The sequence below is a fragment of the Plectropomus leopardus genome, chromosome 11 (genome assembly GCF_026936395.1).
Source record: "Plectropomus leopardus strain MGB_pleo_1.0 chromosome 11, ASM2693639v1, whole genome shotgun sequence".
Taxonomy (NCBI): domain Eukaryota; kingdom Metazoa; phylum Chordata; class Actinopteri; order Perciformes; family Serranidae; genus Plectropomus; species Plectropomus leopardus.
This window is the reverse complement of record NC_142186.1, coordinates 33,189,223-33,203,302: the sequence shown is the minus strand read 5'-3', so window position 1 is coordinate 33,203,302 and position 14,080 is coordinate 33,189,223. Positions and strand designations below refer to the sequence as shown.

The 14,080-nt window shown below is 39.5% G+C and overlaps 1 protein-coding gene across 4 annotated transcripts in view; it reads left to right on the top strand.

Moving 5' to 3' along the window:
- The window catches only part of etv1 (ETS variant transcription factor 1), a 28,291-nt gene extending 14,564 nt beyond the window's left edge, over nucleotides 1-13,727 (top strand). For 2 of the 4 annotated variants that reach the window (XM_088084668.1, XM_088084667.1), the window contains 7 exons: nucleotides 1,023-1,211; nucleotides 3,417-3,664; nucleotides 6,829-6,900; nucleotides 6,991-7,059; nucleotides 7,159-7,328; nucleotides 9,385-9,486; nucleotides 12,024-13,726. In XM_088084668.1, coding sequence (XP_087940794.1) covers nucleotides 1,023-1,211; nucleotides 3,417-3,664; nucleotides 6,829-6,900; nucleotides 6,991-7,059; nucleotides 7,159-7,328; nucleotides 9,385-9,486; nucleotides 12,024-12,245 — 1,072 coding nt within the window. In that variant the 3' untranslated portion in view covers nucleotides 12,246-13,726. Of the gene's footprint in view, nucleotides 1-1,022; nucleotides 1,212-3,416; nucleotides 3,665-6,828; nucleotides 6,901-6,990; nucleotides 7,060-7,158; nucleotides 7,329-9,384; nucleotides 9,487-12,023 lie in introns of all 4 variants that reach the window. The other 2 variants (XM_088084666.1, XM_088084665.1) reach the window with 2 other exon arrangements.
- Nucleotides 13,728-14,080: the final 353 nt, after the last annotated feature.

Genomic DNA, 14,080 nt, shown 5'->3' with positions numbered 1-14,080 from the left:
TGTTTGCATATTAACTATACATTTGCTTCTTCTGCAGTGCTATTTGAATCCTTGATTATTACATGCTTTGTACCCCACTCTTACTTGCACAGCATTTCCTTCTGGATAAACAGATTTCTGTCTTTTCTTATCTTATCTTACCTTATGAGAAACCGCTGCCATCTATCACTTTATTTCTGAGTAAATTTAAAGCTCCTTGTGAAAAGTACACTCATCTTTTCTTTTCTTTTTTAAAAATTAAATTATCGTAAACTGATTTGTAAAACATGACGTTCATTCTTTTTGCATGCTTGTCTAATGACCTTGTATGCAGAGACAAACGCTTTCATAAGTGATGAATCATATGTGTGATTCATCACTTATGCTCACCTGGCGACCAAAAATGCAAAGTCCAACATTTGGCAGGGCTTTGCTTTAAATCAAAATCTCCACAGTGTACACCAAGAGGTGACCTTAATATATCCATTGAGACAAGTTAGCTTTCATCTGAGCTTATATTTTATTTTTTTAAATGACACTCGAAGGACGAATGTGTGATACAAAGAATAAAGAACATTTTAACCAGACTCCCCTTAAAAATGTACAAATTTAACACCATAAAGAGTGCAACAGCAGTTGTTTACATCAATTTAACTGTGTAGAAATGAGTTTTAATGTGTCTTTTATTTGTCATAGAGCTCTAAAGTATCAGAAAGTACAGTAACATGAAATAAAATAACAGAATAAGATGTAATTTCCTCATATTTTGTAAAATAAGCCCTCTTTATTTATTATATAGTTACCAGAGCATCTTTTTCTTTTCATCTGTAGTATGTAATAAATTCTGCTAACCTAAAGCACATCAACAGAATCTGATGCTAAAGTATATAGAAAAATCTTTATTCCACCACATGTAAGATTAAACACAAAATATATAACAATTTCTGTAATTCAAAAAATGCTCCATCATCACATCTGCAGAGAGAGTCAAACCACTGGCAGCACCAGAAGCGTATTTGACTCGTGTGTTGTGTTTGCCACAGTGCCTATGAGCAGAAGCAGCCTGCAGGAATGAAGCCCTCCAGCCCAGTGACGCCCCCCTGTAGCACCCCTGTTTCCCCCCTCCATCATGCCTCACCCACGGCAGCCCCAACGCCCAAACCAGACAGGACCTACGCCCACATACCGGCCTCGCAGCCGCTCCCTGACAGCGCCTACACTATGGACCACAGGTACTGCAGCCCTGCAGCTTTTCACATTTACATCTAGAGCTCCGATCAGATTATTCAAATTATAATAACATGTAGATCAACAAATGTTATCTAACAGCTATATATATAAATAAAATAATAATAACAATAACAATAATAATGATAATAATAATACTATAAGAGTCAAACGATAATGCTGAAATAAGGCCCAACAAAATTTAAAGTAGAATTAAACAAAACAGAAACAATCTCAAAACAAAAATAATACAAATAATACAATAACAACCCATACCAAAAAGACAATAAAATACAATTTAAATAATATTAACAGTAAACATAGATATAATAGCACTAATAATAAAATTAAATTCAATCAAGGCAGAATAAAATAATTAATTAAATTATATATTAAAAGACAAAATAAAATAGATTAATTAAAATAAACAACACATAAATGGAAGTCTATAAAATGGGCTTAAAAAGGTAATTTAAAATAAATCGCTGACTCTCCCAGCCTCATCTCCATACTGGGAAACAGGTCCCCAAATAGTAATGCCTTTATACAGAACATTTTGGATTTTTTTCTGGTACTGATGAATAATAAATATAAGCTTAAGGTTGTAAAAATGTCCAGTAATTTTGAAAAAAAAAAAGTAAAAAAAAAAAAAAGCCTATATTTGTATATATTTGTATTTTCTGCTTTCCTGCCCTGTTAGAGCTACAGTTACTGACTTTTAGGAAAAAACTTGCTCTCATATTTGCTGAAACTGTCACTATATTACTGAAGGAAGTACATGAGACGCATCTGTCCATCTTCCTCTTACTGCTTCTGATGTGCCACAGCTGAATGAACACAACCAATCACAGCCAAGCAGTCTCCAACTCAGCTGTCAGTCACGTCAATCACAGCTCGTGAACTGCCGACAGACTAGGTAGCGCTGATCAAATATGAATCAGTATCCTGTTACCACGTTGTCTGTGTCTCACCTCTAATGTTTACAGAAACACGGTTTAGTGTACTGTTAAGCTGTAAAATGAGAATGTGTGTGACTCTGCTGCCATATTAGTAACAGTTGAGCCAAAACGAAGCGCCACCAACTAGCAGGGTCAGAAATTTCTCATTTAACAGCTAAACAGTACACTAAAATATGTTTCTGAAAACATTTGAGGAGAGAAATCAGCAATGCAGTAACAGAATCTTGATAATTGATCAGTGCTGCCTCGTTAGACAGTTTACCGCAGTTCACCAGTAGTGATTGACAGCTGCGTTAGAGACTCCTCAGCTCTGATTGGTTATTTTAGTTCACATGTGATAAGGCCATTAAAAGCACTGCGAGGAATATCTTTTTTTCATAGGTTATCTGTTTTTAATTTGGTGCTGTGACAAAGTTATTTTTTATAAAAAGTTACCAACGACAGCTTTAATCCTCTTGTCAAACAGATCTTGTGACACCTTTTGGGGTCCTAACCCTAAGGTTGGATACCACTGTCTTCTAGTGTCACTGTACTGCAGCTTTTTTATTTAGATTTTTCAAGACTTGGCAGTAATTTTGATTAATATTTAGCCATTAATTTGACATATTTAAGGTTCTTTGTTCCGCTTTTCCTGCTTACTTTGCTAAAACTGTTACATGCCTAATCTTATTTGAGCATTAAATTCATTTCCGACCTTTGGGAACACCGTATGCATCACAATTACCTTAATAAGCTTTTAGGGGCTTACAGCTAGAACTTAATCAATTAGTCGATTGACAAAAAAATAATCAGCAAGTATTATGATAATCGGTTTATGATAAAAGTCATTATTCAAGCAAAAATGTCACACATTGTCTTTTTGTAGCCTTTTTTAATTGGGGGATTATGTGATAAAGTGAATATTTGGGAGGTTTGTACAAACAGCAAGCAATTTCAAGATGTCAAGGAGTATTTTCTGATATATTATAGACCAAAATATTCATCAGTTAATCAAGAAAATTAGTGTCAGCCCTGCATTCACTGATCTCTCGTGTCTTCCTTCATTCTTCAGCTAGTAAACTGGCCTTTGACCTTTTATATTTTGACTTATTTAAGTCCGATAACTTAAAAAATGTCATGCAATATGTGTCCTGTGCTTCAAACTTGGACTTCTTCATCATCACTCTCTCCTGTAAACTGTAAACAAAATGAAGTTCATGGCTCTTTGTGTGCGGCTGAAAATGAATCCTTTGATTTTGCGTTCCTCCTCAGATTTCGACGTCAGCTCTCAGAGCCGTGCCACTCGTTCCCCTCCCCGCCGACGATGGCTCGGGACGGCCGGCCCATCTACCACAGGCAGATGTCGGAGCCCAACATCCCCTTTCCTCCTCAAGGCTTCAAGCAGGAGTATGCCGACCCCCTGTTCGAGCACCCGGCCATGATGGGGGCGCCACTACCGCACGCGTACCCCACCACCATGATGATCAAACAGGAGCCTCGGGACTTCACCTACGACTCAGGTGAGTTTTTTTTCTTTAAATAGCTTGAACTCGTCTGTGAAAGAGCCACGAAGAGAAAGCAGCCAGAGCGTTATATCATTTCAGGAATGGGAGAAGACACGAGAGGAGGGGGCAGCGTTTATTGAGTTTGCCCATTATTAGGGCAGGGGATCTGGTTGGGCCGGGTGTCTGTGCCGGTCGCCATTTCCTGTGGTGCTCTAATAGAAAAGAGGAAGAGGGGGTTGCGGGGGATGGAGGGGTGGGGGGACTGTGCCTGGTCACAATCCAAAATCCGCCCTCCCACGCTTGTCCGCTCCCTTTAGTTAGAGAGTAAAGGGACCTAATCATCAGCCCGCGGCCTCTGCGGAGCCCGAGGCTACATCAGGACATGAATGAACATACGCCGCACTGCCGGCTTCATTCACAAGATGGACAGAGCGGACCCAGGAGAGGCCGAGCTGGAGGAGAGTCAGTGTGACCAGTCAGGGAGAAAAGCAGCCTCCTCCATGGGGATGATGTGCAGAAAAACGCTGTGGGCCTCTTACAGATCTCTTCTACGTGAGACTGCAGCAGTTTCTGTCGAGGAAAAGCTGAGAAACTGTGATTGTTGTTGTTGTTGTTGTTGTTGTTGTTGTTGTCACTTTAAAGTGGAAAGTTTACTTTGTCATCCATGTGATTATTCAGTCTCACAACTTTGGCTTCTTAACTCTTGACAAACTCTCTGTAGCTACCACGTCATGAACAATTACAGGAAGTATTTCAAGATTAGCTCCGCAATTTAGAATCATTTTTTTCTTGAATCAAAATCAGAAAAGGATTTATGGCCAAGTGGTTTTTTATTTCAAGGAATTTGCTTTAGTGTTTTGGTGCAAACATTAAATATACAGTAATAATATGACACTGTTCCCAAGGTTATAGAAAACTTGGTAAAAAGTTTTGGAAAAGTTATGGAATTTTGTTTGTGTGTAATGAAATTATTACAGTAATTTTCTGTGAATAATCTTCAACGTAGCGTAACATGACAGCAGATTTATTTTCTGTAGCTGTCGACATAACGTAGCTCTAATATCGTCGATGTGTGACGTTTGTTTACAATATGTTTCTTCATTTTCTCCTTCATTCTGTCTCGTCCTTCATATATGTAAGATAGCTGAAATTAAGTTTAAATAGTTTAAATGAATAGGGAAAGATAATATAACTGGTCCTAAAAATGTTTTGAAGTTTTGTCCATAAAAACATATGGCAACCTTGATATTAAGAGGAATAAAAATAAGCAAGAACACAAATATAGAATATAAAAAATACAATTAAATTACACCAAAAATAAATATAAATATAAATAAAAAGCACTCTAACTGAACAAATGTGTACAATACAGCAGGTTTTAGAATAAGCTGTTTTTTGTGCAGTTTCTATTTTTCTTTTTTTATTTAGCAACTAGCTTATCTAAAATAGAAAAAAATTATCTCAAAGTGATGTCTCCAAATTGTTTGTTTTTGTCCATCTAGCAGTTTACAACTTAACATTTAATTCGTAATCATATAAAACAGAGAGTGCTTATATTTCAGAGACTTGAACCAGGAAATGTTTCCAACATTTTTGCTTTATAATAACTTAAACCATTAATCAATGATCAAAATATTCATTCACGACCTTTCTGACAAAAGGCTGAGCTGTTATTTGTTTTAAAGCTAAAGTCAGAATGTTAGATGAACATTTCACTGAATTACAATGCAGTGGATTGAAGTTCAATTTTTTCATGTACTGTACTCATGATTGACCAGCAGCACACACTTTAAAGGTCGGCGGACACTACAAAGATTATGTAGTACATATATATAATTATAGTGCCAAATCATTCGTGTGTGCGCTGCTGTGCTGTACTGTATATCGGAGCATCTGAGTGAATTTATTATCAGTCACAGTGGAGCATGTTGACTGTTGCAGGCCTGTTGGGAAGGATGGGAGGGGAGCTGGTAATTTCATTAGCAGCAATTTCCTCCGCAAGCCCATTACTTTGATGAAGTTCAGAGAAATGTTTATGGGACCAAATGAAGGGCCTCAGTCTGTTTATTGAACATTCACTTTGTAACCTGTTCGACTGGTTTTTTGATCGCGAGCCACGGCCGTGATGTCTGTGTTGTGGGAGGTTCTGACATCAACAGTATAAATGGACGAGTCAGTTTGGACAGTAAACTGGTTAATATGGGCTTCTGCACAAAAGGGAAAGTAATTTTTAGAGAATGATGTGTTTGATTGCGTAGTTTTAGATGGAAAATCCTTTAGATAAGTTGATTTTGGGAGCAAAAGAATATAGAATTGTAAGTATTTTTATTTTTGCAAAAGAGAATCCAGGCGAAAGTCACATTGATGAAGGAAATAAACAAAATGTTAATGGACAGTGCGTTGCAGTACAAAAGTTGAAATTAGAAAGGCACCACCAATATTTTGCACATTTGAAACTGTGTCACAGGAAGAGAGAAGACAGGGATTCTTGTATAAATGATTTTAAGAGATAAATGATTATCTCAAGATAAGACAAGATTAAAAAAATGTAATTTGCATTTCATGTTGCTTTATCTTTATTGGTATAAAATATGTTACATCACTTTTCCAACAGAGCCCCGCCCACTTCAAACCAGTGAGAGGAGCTCAAAAAAACAAAGAAACTTTTCCTGTGAAAAAAACTAAACTGTTTTAACTTGAACAGAAATTAGTCTGATCCAATCACTCCGAAAACCCTGATTGAGAACATTTTCTTTCAGAGACTTTAGATGAAAACAGCATTTTGCTAATGTGCTGCAGTGAGACAATATCCAGCGAAAAAGTCTTCACGTCTTTGATGCGAAAAAGTGTGTTAAACCTTCATGTTGACCCCCGTGCATTATGAAAAAACTTACATCATGTCAGCTTGTGTTTTCACACGAGCGGCGTGTTTTTATTCGGTAGTAAATCTTCCTGTGAGTGGAGACGACGCTGCGAGCGAGTATTAGCAGGGTGATATAGTGAGCTCGCCTGTGGCTGGGAGCCATTGCTGGGGGGCATATTCTTTAATCAGAGCCAGTGGTGCATTGAGTGAACAGGCTTTGACTGCTCTCAGATAACTGAGATAGTGTTCTTAATGCTGCCTTCGGGCCCTTTAACACCCACTCTCCCGTTCTCTCCCGTTCTCTCCCGCCTCCCAGCAGAAGTGCCTAGCTGCCATTCTGTCTACTTACGGCAAGACGGCTACCTGGCTCACACTAACAGGACTGAAGGTACCGGCGATGATAACAGTGGATATTGTGACTTTGGATTCGCGTTGAGATTTATATCAAACACTCCTTTTTTCAAATCTTGTGTTCCAGGTTGTATGTTTGACAAAGTGGGGAGGCATTTCTACGATGATACCTGCGTGGTGCCTGAAAAGGTTGAAGGTGAGTCCTCGCCGACTGCATATACTTTAAAACACTGAAAACTGCTCCATGTGTAGCTGTGTTTAAACAGCGTGCAGTAATGGTGCGTGTGTCCTGCAGGTGACATCAAGCAGGAGTCCGGCATGTACCGCGAGGGCCCGTCGTACCAGCGCAGAGGCTCGCTGCAGCTCTGGCAGTTCCTGGTGGCTCTGCTGGACGACCCGTCTAACTCCCACTTCATCGCCTGGACCGGCCGCGGCATGGAGTTCAAACTCATCGAGCCAGAGGAGGTGAGAGAGAAAGATTATTACGGTCATGGAAAACAGTGGAATTTCACAATCACAAGTTCACGGCTTGAAAAAATCCTGGAATTAGAAAAAAAGTTCAAAGTTTTAGAAAAGTCATGCAATTTTGTTCTGGAAACATCTGGAAATGAAGTAATCTTCTGCAGATAGTCCTCCACACAGTGTAACGTAACAGCACATTAATTTTCTGTAGCTGCTGAGGTAATGTAGCACTAATATGCACCAATTTCTTGAAACATTTTTTTTTACCATCACATGCCCTTCCTCATTAGGCGGGTTTCCATAACAGATTTGTGCAAAGCTTAAGCGAAATATTTGAAATGTCGATAAATCACAGTTGCGAGATGACTGTGTTTCCACTGAGTGATGTGATGTGACTTCTCCTCCTGTGATAACATTCCAAGAAGCATGGCGGTGAATGTTTAAAACATTATCACTAACGTTATATGTATTGCAGCCAGCACACTTGTCGTCATTATTTCCAATCGAAGGTAACGTAGGCGTGTTTAGCGAGCAATAGCGAAAAGGCGAGCCCCTTTTGTGCAGGAGCGGCCACGTATGGGGGATTTCTTTGAGGTCATCGTCCACATTTTTGTGATGCAATAACTCCTCCTGTAGCTCCTGCTGCATCATGAGGGAGCCAGGTCCTACTGACAAGCACACAGCCATGGCATCATGTGACCTAGAAAAGCCAAAAAAAAGGGTTTCCATTGCAGTTTTGCGAAATACCGCTTTTTCACCTGAAATACCACCTCACACGGGCGTAAAAACTTTTTTGCAATAAGTTTTGTCGAAATTGACGGGTTTCTATAGCCGTATTTTATATTCGCAATTTCAATTTTGTAATTATTAAAAGAATCATTTTAGGTTTTCAGCTGCTGGTCTGATTAAAAAAAACAATTTGAAGGTGTCATCTTGACATCTGAGATGTCATGATGGCCATTTTTCTGACATTTTATGAACTAAAATATTAGTCAGTTAAATGTTAAAAAATGAGCAGAATAACTGATAATGAAAATAATAGTCCAGTGTGTTAAATTCATGTGGATCTTCAGTATGTCACGGCGAAATTTGCCAGCATGTGAACAAAGAGAAAAACAGGTTGCATCAGAATTAGATTATGTCAGAGGTCAACATTTGAAGTGGAATGAATGATGTACTCTTTAAGTGGTAAAGTCAGGCCTGATTCTGCCTTAATAGTGCTTTTTTATTTTTCTTGAACTGAACCACATCGCCCCTGCTGACCCTAAAGGCCAGCGCCTGCTGAATATTTCACAGGACGTAATCCTAAAAATATAACCCATGTTGACGGTTGGGCCCTTTGAAATGGAAACAGAAGCTGCGTCTGTGTGCGCCCACATCACACACAGTGGGGCTCAGTCACTGTCGGGAGGATGGAGGGTTGGAGGCGGGGGGTTGGGGGGTGTAGAGCGGAGGAGATAGAGGGGTACCTGGCAGCGGTCCACGCAGCCCGACGGCGTGTAGAGACACGGGCCAGCTGCAGTTAACAGGAGGGTTCATTCATGCCATCAGGTGACCAAACGCACTCGATTTGGGACGCCGTGGATGAACGTTAGCTAGCTGCTTCTGCCTTTTCACGATGAGAAAAGGCAGCACTGATTATTTTTAGGGGAACATGTTGCAGAAAAACAGTCAGATGAACAAACGGAGAGAGTGAGGAGAGGGAAATCTGCGGAGGAGAGCGCTGTGGGTTTGGACCGCGCGGCCGGGTGGTGGGTGGTCTGGTAGACAGGTGCTGTAACATCTGCTGCCTCCTCCGCTGGGTGTGTGACAAGCTCCTAATGAACACATCCCTGGTCAGGTCTGCTCAGGCTGGACGCACTCTAATTACTGTTATTAGGAAAATATGGATTAATAAGTTTGTTTAACATTTCAGCCGCCGCAGCCGTTGTCAGGAAATCAGGCCACGCATGTTTGTGTTTGATGCGTCTGCATTTTGGCTTCCTGCTTCTCTGCTTGTGTTTACCGACTCGTCTTTGTGTTGTGTGTGTGTGTGTGTGTGTGTGTGTGTGGTACCAAGGTGGCACGTCGGTGGGGGATACAGAAGAATCGACCGGCGATGAATTACGACAAGCTCAGCCGATCGTTGCGCTACTACTACGAGAAGGGAATCATGCAAAAGGTAAAACAAAGGCAGTTTAACAGAGAATATGAGCCAGAAATTAAAAGTACAGAACAACACTAATCTTTTGAAAGTTGGACTGACATCAGTTTTTTTATGCTACATCCAGATACCTTTAACAGGTATTTAAACTTTTAAACCCTGTGTAAACTGGTTTGATCTCTTTCAAAAACATGAAAAACAGGCAATAAGCGACTTGGCAAGAAATGCTCTGTAAGCGGCAGAACTTAATAGATGCAGAAATTTAAAAAAAAAAAAAAAAAAGCTTCTAAACTATATTTATAATTATTAGAATTATTAAAATTATTTTACAGATTTTTTTTTTTAAAAGTAATTTCCTAATTTTTTTATCTTTTACTTTCCCTTTTTTTTGCTGACGTACTTTATTTATTTAGTTGTTTTTTTTTTTTTTACCAATTTTTGGATCTTTTCCTTTTAAGTTGCTCATTGCTTTCCTCCCATGTCTCTCAAAGAAATCAAGCCAATTTGCTCAGGTTTCAAAGGGTCAAAAGAGATTCAAATCTCTGTTCAGCTTTGCTCAAATCATGAAAGCTCGACATTTTCACATGAAAAGTTTGCAGCTCATTTACACATTAAGAGCCTGATTGATTCCACCTGTGTTAAAGGAGGAGCATGTGATACTCACCTCCCCATGGGAGCTTATATAAGGAGGTGGAGCGTCTGAAAAGTGCTAAACCTCATGTAGATCAGATGCTGAAACCTTGTTCCTGCTCACTTTGTTTTAAAAAGTCTTGCTTTAGCCCCTTTGTTTTGGACATTCATGATAATTTTAGTTGTTTCTTTGTCCTTGTTAGAGCACAAGAAATCAACAAACGTCAATCAAACTGCTACTTTAAAATGTCACTGCGACTTAAACTGAACAAAGAGACAACAAAATGTTTCCCAGATCCTCAGTAGTTATTTTTTTGTTTTGTGAGGTGTTTCTCCACAGAGCTGCTTCACCACAGTCCACCATCAGTCTTGATTTTCTCCAGCTGTGAGCAGCTCCCGTGTTTCCTTTGTGACATGTATTGTCGGTTGGATAAAAGACTAAAAAAATTAAGGATTTTCTAATCCCCTTTTAGTTTCTTTTCCTGTGTGAATACACATCAGACTAAATTAAGGTTCAGTCAGTTTAACATCAAATGAGATCTTGACTATTTTCTCAGACTTCCTAAAATCAGCTCCTGAGAAACAGCCTTCCTCTTGTCTCAGCCTGATCCCACTTCAAGATCTTAAAATGCTCCTGCGTGTGGAGTTAAAGAGTTAAACTTTGTATTCAGATAAACTAAATCAAACTTCTTGAAACAAGGCACTCTAAAAACATAAATAAATTTAAAAAAATCAGCCCTCTGAGGTTATATGTGGCTCTACAGCCGGGCTCAGACTACAGGGGTTTTGGGATAATATATCTGGTGATGTTACAGCTTTACAGACTCGTTTATACTTCCTTTATGTACAAAAATATATACGCCAAATGTTGCAATCATCAGTGTCCTTAAAGTTTCACGTGTCCTTTATGTTTGCACGAATACAGCCGATAGATGGCACGAGAAGGAAGAGTCGAAAGTTTCGCGCATCAAACGAGGGGCGCGTAGAGGAGGTCGTAATAATGTACAGAGAGAGTGCGAGACGGCGAAGGTCTGTGAGGCCGATGAATAAAACGCGACATGTGGAAGGAGAACTCTTTTCACTATATTAATTATTTGTTCTGTTTCCCCTTTTTTGAAAATGTTTTCGTGGTCTCCTACAGTCGTATCTCACTTGAACTACACTCACTGAACCCACAGTCTCTGGTGGTTCTGCTCTGTTTTGCTCATATTCATAAAATTTCAGAAAACGTGCACAAATACTGACGACATTAACACAAAGTCCAGACAGAAGGCCCCTTCTGTGTCCAAATATGTACGACATGAGCTGATCAGCTGCTGCAGAAGCGAGTGAAAGCAAACTTTTAGACCTAGTGCAATGAATAATTAAGTTTCACTTTCACTGTAACTGAAGTTCTGCTGCTCCATCTGTGCCCAGAGTACACTCTCTGCTCCTAGAGTGTGGTACAATGAACAACCGAACAGTATACAGCTTATATTACACTCCTCCTTCTGATGTCCCAGATATATCCAAACGTATAGTCAGTACATTGCAGGCTGCAACAAAGAAATAAACGCTTGGTTTTAAATTACCTGAATGAGGCGTTTAGGAAACATTCATGCAACCAAAAGTCCAACACACTTGCAGCACTGCCACCGACCTTTTTCCCCAAATGTTTTTTACTATCTTCTCTTTAATGTTAAGAGATGGAAGAGATTTGAGTTGACGTGTTTTGAAAAATGAGGTTGCAAAAAACTTGGGGAATTTGTCAACCTGCATTGACAAATGGATACTCAAACTTTCTTTACCAAATTTAATGATTTAAAAAGTTTTTCCTGTAAACAGAGTATTTTTTGTAAATACTTAATCTCTGTGTGAGCGTTCTCAAAGTTAGCAAGGTCCGAACCTGATTTATTTCCCACCTCGTCCTCTCCGTCTCCGTCCAGGTGGCTGGCGAGAGATACGTCTACAAGTTCGTGTGCGACCCCGAGGCCTTGTTCTCCATGGCGTTTCCCGACAATCAGCGGCCGGTGCTGAAGACAGACATGGAGCGGCAGATCAACGAAGAGGACACGGTGCCGCTGTCGCACTTTGACGAAAACATGGCCTACGTACAGGAGGGGCCCTACTGCCCGCCGCACCCCTACAGCGAGGGCTACGTTTATTAACGTCAGCCACACACACACACACACACACACACACACACACGCCTCCACTCTCCCCTCCCCCGCCTCCTCCGTCCATACACCTGAGACTGTCATGTCCTCTAATTCACAGTCGCTCCGGGAATAAGACTGAGCACACACATGCAGCGGAGCTTCCCTTCTCTCTCTCTCACGTAAACACACACACACACACACACACACATCCTCTTTTTCTGTTTTTTTCTAAAGCCGCACAGCAGGATGGAGAGTGCACTTTATGGACAGGAAGCGCGGCGTTAACCTGCCAGGGGCCGGCTATGTGGTTGTTTATGTTTGTACATTAATGTTGGAATCATTCTGATTTTATTCTTATGATTTTGAGCGTGTGGCGCCCTGCTGAGACAGGACTCAACGGCCACCTCGTGGTCGCACAGCGACCGAATCTTCTGGCGAGAGAAACTCCACACAAATCAAAGGACGATCACTTCTGCTCGACTAGTTTGTCCTCAAGCAGCCATCCTGTACCTTCATGCTCATTTAAAGTGGCAGCGTATTGTAACGATGCTTTTATGGTGAAGTGACATGATTATAGACTTGAAACAGTAATGTGATAATAAAAGAGACATTTAGCTACCGTCAGTGAGAACGGCCTCGCCGCCAGTTTGATCACGACACCTGTCGTCTGTCGATGCCCCTCGTCCAATCAAACTGTAGATCTCATCATGTAGGTGTTTTTGCTGTAAACGACATAAAACCCCCAGATCATTAACTCAGAAACCTCATGGGTTAGAAACGTAAAGACACAAAGATGCACCTCGAATTATACTGATGACAATACGGCCTGTGTTTAGGATAATCAATAAAGCTTCAGGCCGCTGTAAAATAATCATCCACTGTAAACAGACGTTTTCTTTTTATTCTGAATCGCATCAGAGCAGCAGTTTGTCATTTTCAATGAATAACAGGTGAAAGTGTATGTACAGTTAAAGTGAACACAGCAACCAATCAACTCATTCAGGATATTATTGCATCCCCAAATTTGGAAAAAAAGACACATTTCATTGGCTTAAACAATAAACTACAAACTTAAAGTCAAAACCTTCCCTGATTTCTCTTTGTTTTGTTCCAGGTGAACATAAAATGTACATTTTGCTTAAAAACGTTGCTTTGCCATTGATAGGGTTTTTTTGTTTGTTTTTATTTTAAAAAAGTATAAGAAATATTTAGAGTTTTATAATGTGATGAAAAAAACATTCATGTTATGACGAAAATAATGTTCCATTGTATAATCAGGTAAATGCACATTTTGTTGCTGCTTCAAATTGTAAGTGTATTTTTTAGTCTTAAGAAAAAACAAAAGAAATGAAGTGCGGCAGTCACGACCTGCTATTCTGGATTTTTCCTCATTTTTATTTTGTTTTTTTATTTTATGATTTGTTTTTTTTTTCAATCTAAGCATTAAAAAGAATCTGATCTGAGTTTTGTTTTTCGGTGGTCACTTCTGTGGGATGGGATCGGCAATAGCAAAAATTCTGTAATAAAATAGCTCATCGACACTCTTCAGATATATTTGTAAATTATCTATACATTAACATTTTGTTAAGGATTGAAGTATTTTTTCACCAAGAAAGTAGGGCAAGAATTTTTTTTTAATATGGATCTATGAAAAGTCATGGAAACCTTTAGAAATTTTGTCCACGAAAATCTGGGGAACTCGGTTTTTATTTACACTTCAAAGTGCAGCGTCCCAACTTTTTTGGAATCAGTTGTTTAGCGGCGGGTGAAAAGGGCAAGAAAAGTAATGCAGTGACACTAATCAGGTTTCTATTACAGATTTGTGCAAAAGATAAAAATATTTT